This window comes from Eleutherodactylus coqui, unplaced genomic scaffold (genome assembly GCF_035609145.1).
Source record: "Eleutherodactylus coqui strain aEleCoq1 unplaced genomic scaffold, aEleCoq1.hap1 HAP1_SCAFFOLD_53, whole genome shotgun sequence".
NCBI classification, from domain to species: Eukaryota; Metazoa; Chordata; class Amphibia; order Anura; family Eleutherodactylidae; genus Eleutherodactylus; species Eleutherodactylus coqui.
In genome coordinates, this window is record NW_027101708.1 from 8,635 (window position 1) to 21,118 (window position 12,484).

Consider the following 12,484-nt stretch of genomic DNA (forward strand, 5'->3'; position numbering starts at 1 on the left):
ACCCCCAATGTAGCGGTTGGTAATTGCAAACCGCTTCCATTCCCTACTGGGTGTTGTGGTGCCGACTGCGGGTCCTGAATGGCGAATCCCCACGATCAACTAATGGCGGTCTATCCTGACCGGGCTGTGCAGTTTTGCAGGTTATCAAAATTGGCTATTTACCTAAAATGACATTTCTGTGATGAAAAAGCCCACTAAGGCCGCCTGCACTCCTATGCAGACGGCCGCGGTTTGGCCGCGCGAAATCTCGCGCGGCAAACAAACCGCGGCATGTCCTATTTTTGTGCGGGGCTCGCAGAGCCTCGCACAGATACGTCACTCACCCGGCCGCCGGCTCAGCAGCCGGCACATGAAAGAGCCGGGGCCGCCGGGCGCGGGCGAGTATGCGCTCGTCTCTGCAGGCGCTCGGGTCGGGTCCCGCGGTGAGAATTCTCGCCGCCGGATCCGACCCGCTCGTCTGCAGGCGGCCTAAAGCGCTGGCCAACAGGGCTCCCCTTCCTTCCAATTTGCTGTCCACTGCTTGTTGTCATGCAAAGTCTGTCTTACGCAACACAAGACGGAGAACAAGAAGTGAAGGACGAATAGAGTGCAGAACTTGGTTGCCTTGGTGCTTTTTTAACCCCTTAATGACATAACTCATTTTGGCCTTAAGCAGTATAAGCATAGTGGTAGTTATGTCAGCTCACGGTCGGCCTAGATTCCCCTTTGAGGCGCGCAGGCAGTAAGAAATGCACCCACTATATTATTTATGGAGTTTATCTGGCAGCAGGACACAATCCATTCTCTTCCATACGGACGGATTCCGAATTCCTCTTTGCACTCTAGTCTAGAGCTGAATTCACCATTCTGCAGGCTTCAGAACAGAAATCTCCCAGCATTCCTCGATGGCTCCACACCTACAGAGATTCTTTGGTGATTGGCATGCTTGATAAGTGCAGTCTTTATAATCCATCTCATCATTCTCTGGAGCTCAGCTGTGCTTTGAGGGCTTGTGGACCAGTTTTAATGACAATTAGCAGAATTGGGATGGCAACCCTGGGCCACAAATAACTTACTAGTGAGCAAACACAGAAATGGATTCTCCCATCTAATAAAGTGATGGATCTAGCGCTGCTTCCCCCTCATCCATAGTCGTGGGGGTTCCAGCAGTTGAACCCCACTACCATACAGTGATGGCCCCTTTACCTGGGAGATATGATTGATGGAGGACTCCATCCTCCGCAGCTGGGAAGCTTGGATGTCCAGTAACTGCAGCACATTGTTGGCCAACGCATTGATCTGATAGGCGACGCTTGCCAAGGACTGGGTGGTGTAGGCCTTGGTCTCTTCTAACGCTTTCCTCTTGTCTGGAGCCTGAAGAAAAGAAATTGTTAGTAAGATTCATTTCTTTCATATATTAGATGTTTAATGCAACTGCACACGCTAAATGCATTGACGCACATGAGACGAGAACAAACTGGTGGGAAAAGGGGTTGTCAAGTTGTAAACCACTGATGGCCTATCCGTTGAATTGGTAAATAAGAGATTGGAGGGGGTCAGCAACCCGGGACCCTTGCCGATCAGCTGCTTGCTGGGTTAAGATGTTTACACAATGAACCAATTTCTGCAGGAAGCACACAGCTCCGTTCCCACTGCAGTGGCCAGGCTTGGTAATGCAGGCCATATTCCCATTCATTTCAAGGGAAGCTGGGCCTGCAATACCACGTCTGTCCACTGCAGCGAGAACAGAGCTGTGTGCTTCATGTAGAAATCACTCCGTGCACAAGCACATTTGACCAGCAAGCAGCTGGCAATCTAACAAGCCTGCCCCCCCATGTGCATCTACCTCAACGCTGATCAAGGATTCTGACTACCACGCAAAAAAGTTTAGTCACAGAACCAAGATGGAGAATCATAAACGTCTGGACTGTAATGATGGGAAATGGATATCAGGGAATGAAAAGGGTTCAGTAAACTTTCAGGTAAAAGTTCATAAAAGCAAAAACAGCAGCAGCAAGTGAAAAGGGTTTTGTAGGCTGCCCCCCATGCAGCGCCAATATTAAATAAGCTATAATGGTCTCCATGCTCCTATTCCCTTCTGGGTGTAAGGAGCCAACAATAATGTCCCCAACACCGTGGTCATATGACTGCGGCAGCTCACAGCTTCTTCTGGATTCCATGCGACTGGCGCTGGGGGTGCGACGCCACCAGAATAGGAGAGTATTTAATGTTTTTTCACTTTAAGGCCTGGATCCACAGAAGTCCAGTTTGAAGGGGCTGCAGCACTTAGGCGGCGTTGGTCCACATTGTAATCCAGACAGCACCATACATTGCATAGTGGTTGTGCCTGGTATTGCAGTGCCATCCCATTCACTTGAATGCTGATTACAAGCTACAGTTGCTATTGATTGTGGCATGTAAGGGGTTAATCTGCCAGGACCTGAGCTTTCTCTGCTCCTGACTATTATTGCAGGCGTCTGGCTGTCAAGTAGTCAGCCAAGCCAACGCCTTTCAAAGATGTATGTGCCGGTTTAACCCTTTGCAATCCAATTTTGGATTCAGGGTTTCCTCGGGAGGCCCTCTCTTTCTGCCATTTTACAATGTTGCCATCTGCTGGCTAGAGCCAGTACTGCAGTATGTGACATACTGGAGAGGCCCCCGAAAACAGAGCCGCCAGTAATCTCCAGTAAGAATACCCTGCCGGATGTCTTCCGACATCAGAGCTGTACCGTCTTCAATCAGAATGTCTTTAGATGTCAGACAGTGGATTGGAAAGAGCTAAAGGTAATCAGTCGTGTCAAAAAAAAAGTGTATCGTGGTCACTACAGGGTTAAAAAGTCCAAATCCTGAACTGTAACTTATGAGGAGCGCTTCATTCCTTGGCATCTCTTCCAGTGTTTCATGTATGTTCTTGTTACACGGACCGGCCATGTGAAGGCATGTCTACAGTCTCGCAACGCAGGAATGTACAAACACACAAGTAAAGGTCGCGACCTTGGAGAACCTCCCGCTTCAGAGTTACAACATCCAAGTTTATGCCGCGGCAGAGGAACATTTCCTGTTAACCCTTCATCTCCAGAGAGGGGAAGTCTTCGCCTGATTACACTGCATGCGGATCAGGGTGACGCCCCACCCCCACCCCCCAAACTTGACTGACATTTTCTGTGGCACCCCATAACCAGAACTTCAACATCCTCCCATCACGATGGCAGCGGCTACTTTCCTGGCATCAATGGAAGACAGCAGTATAACTGCAACAGAGGGCAGCGCCGCTGCGGGGAATTCAGTTTCACCAAAGCAGCTTGACCCAAAGTACCCAACGGCACCCACCAAGTTCAAGTAGCAAGTATGGCGGCAGAAGTGTTGTAGAGATAGAGAGATGCTGCGCCGGTTGGTCACATGATGAAAGTGGGCTCACAAGCCAATATGGCCACCATTAGAAGGGTGGTCCCATCTCGGGTGTTTAGGACATATAAACAAGGGATGCCATGCGAATCTGATGGGTTCCGGTCGGTCCCACCTCCAGGACCTGCATGCATTTGTTACATCCCTGCCACCTCAAGCCACCCTGAAAGCAGCAACTGGTGGTGGGCAGCACGACAAAAACAGCCAAAACCCCTGTGCTACGTGGTAGCTCTTAAAAGTAGTCGCCGGAGTTTTGCCCAGCGAGGTATACTGTTCCTGTAACTCCAGACTTGCGGAAACAGCGCAACTTCCTGCGCGACGCTATTTGTGTAGTTCCCACCGACTTCTACAGGGCTTACAGAAACGGCGCCGCTCAAAGCGCTCCGTCCGTAACCCCGCAGCCTGCGACGCTCCCGTCTTGGCCATGTTTAGCAGAGACAGGAACTCCCCTCTAAAGTACTCAAGAGGTCTTCTTTCCAATGCTGAATTTAGCAGCCATCATAGCAATATGTCAAAAACAGGTGTCCTGCGCGACTAGACTTATTAGCCATTCAGGGGGCTGGGAAAGCCATGTCATCCAGCCTCCACAGTAAGAGCGAAGAAATAGAAGGACAAGTCGCTACCTCGGGCATAGTCCGGTTAGGTTAGTAATAAACTGGCCCCAATCTCTTTAGGAAACAGAAAAGTAGTCATTAACCCCTACAGAGCTCTTCATTCTGCATGTAAAAGGACCTTACAGTCCCGGGCGTACAGTTTGTTCTACTCCAGCCGGCTGCGGCTCCGGTTCCATCAGCGGTGGAGATGGGATTTTGGTGTCATTTTATAGCCACAATTCCTCTCCAATAGAACCAGGAGCTACAGCCGTTTGAAGTTGGGTCGGGAATACTAAGCCGTCACTTCAGTCTGTGTACAGAGCAGGGAGGGCAGAGAACCTTCTGTGATTCTCCTGCCGATCCTGGGGGGGGGAGGGTAACATGGTGATTTTCTTCCCCTCTTTTAATCACTCCCCTTGTTATTTCCTCTCCAATTGTCACATTCGGGGTCTTTTTCCCCTCAGAAAAAGGAGGGCTTATCAAATCACTCCCTAAGGCCTCATGCCCACGGCCATGCCGGACTCTGCCAGCGGAATATCGCAGCGGTGTGAGACACAGAGCCCCCCAAAGATGCCAAACTCACCTCTCCAGGTCCGCCGCACGAGTCCCATCTGGCAAGCATGCTGCAGTGGCGCACAATCACGCAATACTTCCGCTGCGCTCACAGCGGAAGCATCGCATGACGGACGGCTTCCATTGACTACAATGGAAGCCGGCCCCGCGTTTTTCCGCGTCAATTAGAACATGACACAATTTCTTTCACGACGCAGAATTCCGCAGCGTGAACAAGCCATTGGGTTCAATAGAACCTATTAGTTGCGGGATAATGTCACGGATTGCCGCCGCATAACACTGCTGAAGTCAGTCCGTGGGCATTAGCCCTCATGCTGTTTAACCCCACAGATGCTGCAGTGCCAGTCATTGCTGACCATGGCATCTAACTACAACTTGTCCTGCAGAACACAAGCTGTAAAACGGCGACACGGACGAAGGTTTCTAAAAAAGTTATGACCGCTGAACACAGAAAGGGAAACAATTTACTTGTTCTTAAGACTAAAACCGTGCTGTGCCACTAAGGGGTTAAAAATGGACTTAAGCGGACTTTTTTCCACGCCGTCACTAGGCGATGACGCACGTATCCACAGCCTATAAGCAATGCCACCAATTGCGGACGGGCTGCAGGTTGAGCGGCTTCCATTGACTTCAACAGAAGCCATCTGTGCGGTGCCATCGGCTCATCTCAGCGGACATGCGAATGCTCTATTTCTTAAATAGGCGTGAAATACCGCAGATTGTCCGTGTGGGTAATGATCACGGATTCCGCAATTGAAATCCGGTCATGTGAAGCCGGCCTTACAAGATGACCGAGTTCTGCACGAAATATGCAATATTTACATGGAAAATTCAAAAAAAAAACTAAAGTGACATTTTCAGGGGGGCGTTTCCAGTTTTATTATGACCGTTAGGGGGTTCATTTCCCTGACTTGTCAGGAGCTCCCCATTGCGTCACCTACAGTCGTGGATTATGTAAGTACCTTCCAGGCTCCCGGCGGCGGGGGCTTCATACAGTTCTGCTCCCACACGTCACAAGATGCTGAAAGAAACCCTTTGAGTACATAAGTGTGACAGCGCCGGCAGTCGTGGGCGGCGAGGAGGTGATAATGAGCGGATATTGTGCTGCTATTATACAGGTGAACACTGGGAACCTTCCGGCACATTCCCTCCAGCGGCTCCGATCACAGATCTACAATTATACCCTCTAAGACCACCCAAACCCACCGGGATTCCTGCAACCTGTTCAGTCCCACCACAAAGTAGAACGGTCAAAGTCTTTAAAGGGGTATTCTGGTCTTCAACTATTGCTGCCCCATCCAGCGAAGGGCCCATCCAGCGAAGGGCCCATCCAGCGAAGGGCCCTCGGTTTAAGGATGCGCTCCTCCTGCCCCAGACGCAGGAGAGTTCATGCCCATCTTCTCGCCCGTACGCACTGCGGCCTGACGCTACACTGAAGCACATTGACAAATACAACAACGCACTATGAAGTTTGTCTTTGGCGCCTTTCGCCATTTTGGGGGTCAGTGGCTTAAAGCAGCATGTTCTTGGCCTGGGTATTTTGTAGGGTAAAACCAACTACACAGAGGCGAGCGCAATATCGTTCGAGAAACCCAACCCGATGCCGCGCTCGGCAACCTGCGCTTTACCCACAGATGAGGCGCGGTTTTCAGGCAAAAGTAAAAAAGGAAAAGCAGGTACAAAAGGGCACAAAAGAAAGTAAAAAGAGCGATTTAAGCGTGCAATAAAAATGCACGGTTCGTTAAAGGTCGGCCCTTTCACATGCGGTTTTAACCCCTTGATACTAAATGGCGCACACTTGCCGACAACCTTTAAAGCGAATCTCTAGTGTCCCCACAGCACGGTATACGGGACAGGGATCCGGTGATCTATTTTTATACGCTCCCCGTGATCCAGCAGCGCCCCCTCTGAAGCCCGCACACCAACCGAAGAACTGACCGTCCTGTGCGTGCCCTCCTATACAAGGCCATGAAAACGCGAGCGCACGGGAATACGAAAAGGCAGATTTATTTAGCCGTGCAACAACGACATCGCAGGATTAGGAGAGTATAAAACACACCTCACCCGGCCCCCCTAATACACCTCACCCGCCCCCCCCCCCCCCCCCCCTAATACACCTCACCCGGCCCCCTTCGTTTACGTTGCTGTGGGGATGTTACAGATTCCCTTTAAAGTAGCTCAAATAGAACTCAGGGGTCCTGCCCGGCGCCCCTCAATGAGATCAAGAGGTGCTGTTCAGTTATGGCAGCCCAGGGCCTTCTGAAGGCCCCCAGGACTGCCATGTACCACTGCCTATTAAGCCATGCCTATAGTCTGTCCTACTACAATGCCTGCAGAAATACCATATACTGCAATACTGAAACATTATATGAAATAAGCAAGCAAATGAACACAAGTTCAAATCCCCTTTAAGGGTCAAGTAAAAAAATAATTCAAAACACACCATAGATTGTCCCCTAAAACTAAGCCCTCACATAACCCTAGTGAACGAAAGAAAAAGGAATTTAAAAAAAATGTGGTATAGCCATAATCGTGCTATCCCATGGAATGAAGCTGCACTTGTTGGCTGTAACCAAACCACGGTATCAAGAGTGCGCCAAGACTGGTCTAACGATGGACAGACATCCAACAGAAGACCACATGTGGTGGATCCTAGAGGCGAGCGTTGGTGGCATGTCTGGCATCTCAGCAACCATGTGCCACAGTGGACCAATCGACCCAGCAATACAACGGGAAGCTCATTTCCATACGGTGTATTACCATGTGTTGACTGGGGTTCAGTAGCCGTAGCTACTGATGATACCACACCACCGCCAACATGACCTTACGTGGTTCCAGAAAGGCATCAATGAACCTTGGACACACAGCACAAGGTAAGACTGGCATGAAGAGTCCCATTCTGTGGGCCAACATATGGCATAAAGCTGTATTCTAAGTTCACCGATCGGACTGAACAGGCTGGTAGTGGCGGTGTCCTGGCCTGGCATAGGACTGTTGGTCATCCCAACAGTCCTTGGATGGTGAACACTACCTGTTGGCTAATCATTTGCACCCATGTCTTCAGGAGGTCTTCCCCGACCACAGCGCCATCTTTCACCAGGTCAACGCTCCATGTCAATGAGCTTGTATCACTGGGGAGTGATGGGAACAAGACACTCTCTGCAGCCTACGCCCCCAAACTCACCGGACTGTAACCCCATTGGACATGTTTGGGATATGCAGGAAAGGGCTGTGAGATCTACTCCCACTTACTGCACCCACTGACGGAGCTGCTGCCCATGGGCACATAGCGGGCATAGAGGAAATTCACCACCTTACGGAATCTTTTCCCCAACGCGTGGAAGCCATGATCACCCAAAAAAGGTGGGCCAACCTGTTATTGAGTAGGTGCCCCTGAGGCAGCAGTCGTTCAGAGCATTGTGTGATGAAGGTGGAGTCAGGAACATGGTTGTACGTTAGTGCGCCGTTCCGCTAGATCCGCCTGTATATATTGGTTAACGTTTAACGCACCTTCTGACTGGCGATTACGGAGCCGTGTGCGGCCCAGCGGGCACAATATTGGTCATAGGCGCACAATACAGTCCCACGTACTTCAGAGCAGCATTACTTTGACCCATCCAAGACAATATGACGCCCGGTGGACGCGGAGTGCGACGTTCTGGCGAGGAGAGGATTAACGCTGCGCTCTAAAGCAATCTCTTTATAAGAGGCCCATTTGTATGCAGGCTGCATGATCTCTCGCTTGCTCTTCTATTCGGGGGAAGCGCTTCTTACAATACCGGCCGGATCTACAAGCCCGTTAATCATGATGAGAAAGTCATCCCGATGCGCCCCGCACCCCTCGGAATTAAGGGGAAACGACCGTTTCAGCAAATAAAAGCCCATTTGTTGCACCATCCAACATGATTTGTGTATCTCACGGCTTTCAAGGCCTCTGCTTGCTGTCATTTAATAAGAGCTTTCACTGCAGAGGAAACAGCGCTGTCCTGGTGATGTGACGAGCCAGTGGGCTTACGAGCCGTCCACCTCGGTGTCCATCACACAGCCGTGACTTTACAGGCCTGATCCCAGACTCGAATATTCAGAGGTAGGCCATTATGCCAAAAACCCCAAAACTTGTGATTACAGCAACTTTTTCTGCTTTGGAGAATCCTCATTACCTCTGTCACTTATTAACCTGCGATGTACCAACTGAAGATAAAAGTGGTCACAGCCTTATCTTCGGCAGCGCTTACTAACGCAGTCGTTATGATTTCCTACGCTTCTGCGCATGCCGTTATCACACTGATGGTGGTACCAATGCTGAAGTTGTCCGGAGGGAGGGACGGCCCGAACCTGCAAGCATCCTCTTCACATCTCCAGCTAAGGCCGCTCACACCAACAGCTCAGATTCTGCTTGAGGGCTTTCGCAGCGGAAAAACTGATTTGCGAAAAGTAATCACAAAATACGCAATTTGTATCAGTTGGTGTAAACACATAAAAAAAGCGAATCTTCTGCGCAGACCGCGATTCGAAATCCAAATCCGCTCATGTGGGCCGGAGGCAGCGACTCTGCACATAACGGGGTTAAATAAGAATAAACAAGCCGCGGTCCCGTCATCTGAGGTTGGCACATAATGGCAGGATGGCTTTCATACACTAAATATAGATGGCCGACTTCCTTTAAGGGCGGCTTCACACAAAGCTTTTGTTTCCTGTAGAAAGGCTTTGGAGGTCTAATTTCTTGGGGCTTACAAATAAGATGTGAGTGCGGACCCCCGGAGACGGTAATTACAGCCGCGGCTCGTGCTAACAGAAGCAATGTTCTTGTTCTCTAAATAAGCCATAAACGCACGGTACCGCGTGGGCGAGCGGCGGGGGGGGGGGGGCTCTGCCATGAGGGAAGGAGGAAAGAGGAGAAACAGAAACTGGTTGACTAAATGTACCCAAAGTGTAGAGTCACATCTATCCCACCAGAGGAGTCCAACTGGCCCCGAGACCCAACAGCATTTAGTGGCCCCTAAGGCAAAAAAAGAAAAGCGCGCCCCCGCCCGGCCCACAAGCCCCCGGCGCGCCCCCACGCTACATTTGGGGGTTCGCTTCTGCATGACGTGTTTCTGTACCAAAAGCAACCAAAATATTAGAAATGAAGTGTTTGGAAACAAGGTGTAATCACGTGACGGCACACCGGCGTGGAAGGGACTCACCGCCAGACCACCAAATATGCACAGCTACAGGCGTTGCTACCCTCGCCCTGACAACGCCGGTCATACCCCGCCCCCCTTACTTTACTTTTCTGTAAAACGTGAATGACGTTAGTGTATGAGCTGCCTTTAGTACCCCACCACACGGCCTCCCCGTTTGCCGTGCGGCTTTGGCGCACACCGCTTAGTCACAAAAAAAGAAACCGGGGGGCATCTTAGCTCGGCGGTCCTCAGCACTTGTAGGTGTAACAGCAAACAGCGCAGACCGTTCCGTAAAACGGGCTTCACTACTCATCTATTGCCTTGTGAGGGCAGTGAGGGGCAGAGGTGACGCTAGCGCCCCCACGACTCCTTCAGAGTCAACTGCAGGCACTATTTAGGGGTGCAGCGGCCGATCACAGTTCTCTTCAGCGAGGAACCAAACAGCCAACTTAGGTCTGACGACAAAGCAGAGCCGGTAGCTTCCTATAGGAGAAGGTAGCAGTCCGTTGGCGGCCGCGGCGACGTCAGCCACCGAAGCGGGCCATGTCAGCCACCGAAGCGGGCCATGTCAGCCACCGAAGCGGGCCATGTCAGCCACCGAAGCGGGCCATGTCAGCCACCGAAGCGGGCCATGTCAGCCACCGAAGCGGGCCATGTCAGCCACCGAAGCGGGCCATGTCAGCCACCGAAGCGGGCCATGTCAGCCACCGAAGCGGGCCATGTCAGCCACCGAAGCGGGCCATGTCAGCCACCGAAGCGGGCCATGTCAGCCACCGAAGCGGGCCATGTCAGCCACCGAAGCGGGCCATGTCAGCCACCGAAGCGGGCCATGTCAGCCACCGAAGCGGGCCATGTCAGCCACCGAAGCGGGCCATGTCAGCCACCGAAGCGGGCCATGTCAGCCACCGAAGCGGGCCATGTCAGCCACCGAAGCGGGCCATGTCAGCCACCGAAGCGGGCCATGTCAGCCACCGAAGCGGGCCATGTCAGCCACCGAAGCGGGCCATGTCAGCCACCGAAGCGGGCCATGTCAGCCACCGAAGCGGGCCATGTCAGCCACCATACTAATAGAACTGTGAAACGGTCACCTTTTCACGGCTGAAGTGATTGTGATGCAATACGGCGGGGAGACGTCCGTCCGCACAATGCATGTGAGCGGCTGCACTTTACCCCAACATGTATAGAGTTGTCTAGGGAGAACGACCAGACAGATTTATGTGGTGAGGCGGAAGGGAAGGGGCGCAAATCATAAGCCAGACCTACACAGCGCAGCTTTCATGTTACCTCAGCAGTATATTATATAACAACCAATCACAGCGCAGCTTTCATATTACCCCAGCGGTATAATATATAACAACCAATCACAGCGCAGCTTTCATGTTACCTCAGTATAATATATAACAACCAATCACAGCACAGCTTTCATGTTACCTCAGTATAATATATAACAACCAATCACAGCACAGCTTTCATGTTACCTCAGTATAATATATAACAGCCAATCACAGCGCAGCTTTCATGTTACCTCAGTATAATATATAACAACCAATCACAGCGCAGCTTTCATGTTACCTCAGTATAATATATAACAACCAATCACAGCGCAGCTTTCATGTTACCTCAGCAGTATATTATATAACAACCAATCACAGCGCAGCTTTCATGTTACCTCAGCAGTATATTATATAACAACCAATCACAGCACAGCTTTCATGTTACCTCAGTATAATATATAACAACCAATCACAGCACAGCTTTCATGTTACCTCAGCAGTATAATATATAACAGCCAATCACAGCACAGCTTTCATGTTACCTCAGTATAATATATAACAACCAATCACAGCGCAGCTTTCATGTTACCTCAGCAGTATAATATATAACAGCCAATCACAGCACAGCTTTCATGTTACCTCAGTATAATATATAACAACCAATCACAGCGCAGCTTTCATGTTACCTCAGTATAATATATAACAACCAATCACAGCGCAGCTTTCATGTTACCTCAGCAGTATAATATATAACAACCAATCACAGCGCAGCTTTCATGTTACCTCAGTATAATATATAACAACCAATCACAGCACAGCTTTCATGTTACCTCAGCAGTATAATATATAACAACCAATCACAGCACAGCTTTCATGTTACCTCAGTATAATATATAACAACCAATCACAGCACAGCTTTCATGTTACCTCAGTATAATATATAACAACCAATCACAGCGCAGCTTTCATATTACCTCAGTATAATATATAACAACCAATCACAGCGCAGCTTTCATGTTACCTCAGCAGTATAAAATATAACAACCAATCACAGCGCAGCTTTCATGTTACCTCAGTATAATATATAACAACCAATCACAGCGCAGCTTTCATGTTACCTCAGTATAATATATAACAACCAATCACAGCGCAGCTTTCATGTTACCTCAGCAGTATAATATATAACAACCAATCACAGCACAGCTTTCATGTTACCTCAGTATAATATATAACAGCCAATCACAGCGCAGCTTTCATGTTACCTCAGTATAATATATAACAACCAATCACAGCGCAGCTTTCATGTTACCTCAGTATAATATATAACAACCAATCACAGCGCAGCTTTCATGTTACCTCAGCAGTATATTATATAACAACCAATCACAGCGCAGCTTTCATGTTACCTCAGCAGTATATTATATAACAACCAATCACAGCACAGCTTTCATGTTACCTCAGTATAATATATAACAACCAATCACAGCACAGCTTT

At 49.8% G+C, this 12,484-nt stretch overlaps 1 protein-coding gene across 1 annotated transcript in view; it reads right to left on the reverse strand.

Moving 5' to 3' along the window:
* Positions 1 to 740: 740 nt before the first annotated feature.
* LOC136590897 (abl interactor 1-like) overlaps positions 741 to 12,484 on the reverse strand; it is a 31,147-nt gene continuing 19,403 nt past the window's right edge. Inside the window, exons 2-3 of the mRNA XM_066588417.1 lie at positions 1,186 to 1,353; positions 741 to 896 (exon numbers count right to left, since the gene is read on the reverse strand). Coding sequence (XP_066444514.1) covers positions 822 to 896; positions 1,186 to 1,353 — 243 coding nt within the window. The 3' untranslated portion in view covers positions 741 to 821. The remainder of the gene's footprint in view (positions 897 to 1,185; positions 1,354 to 12,484) is intronic.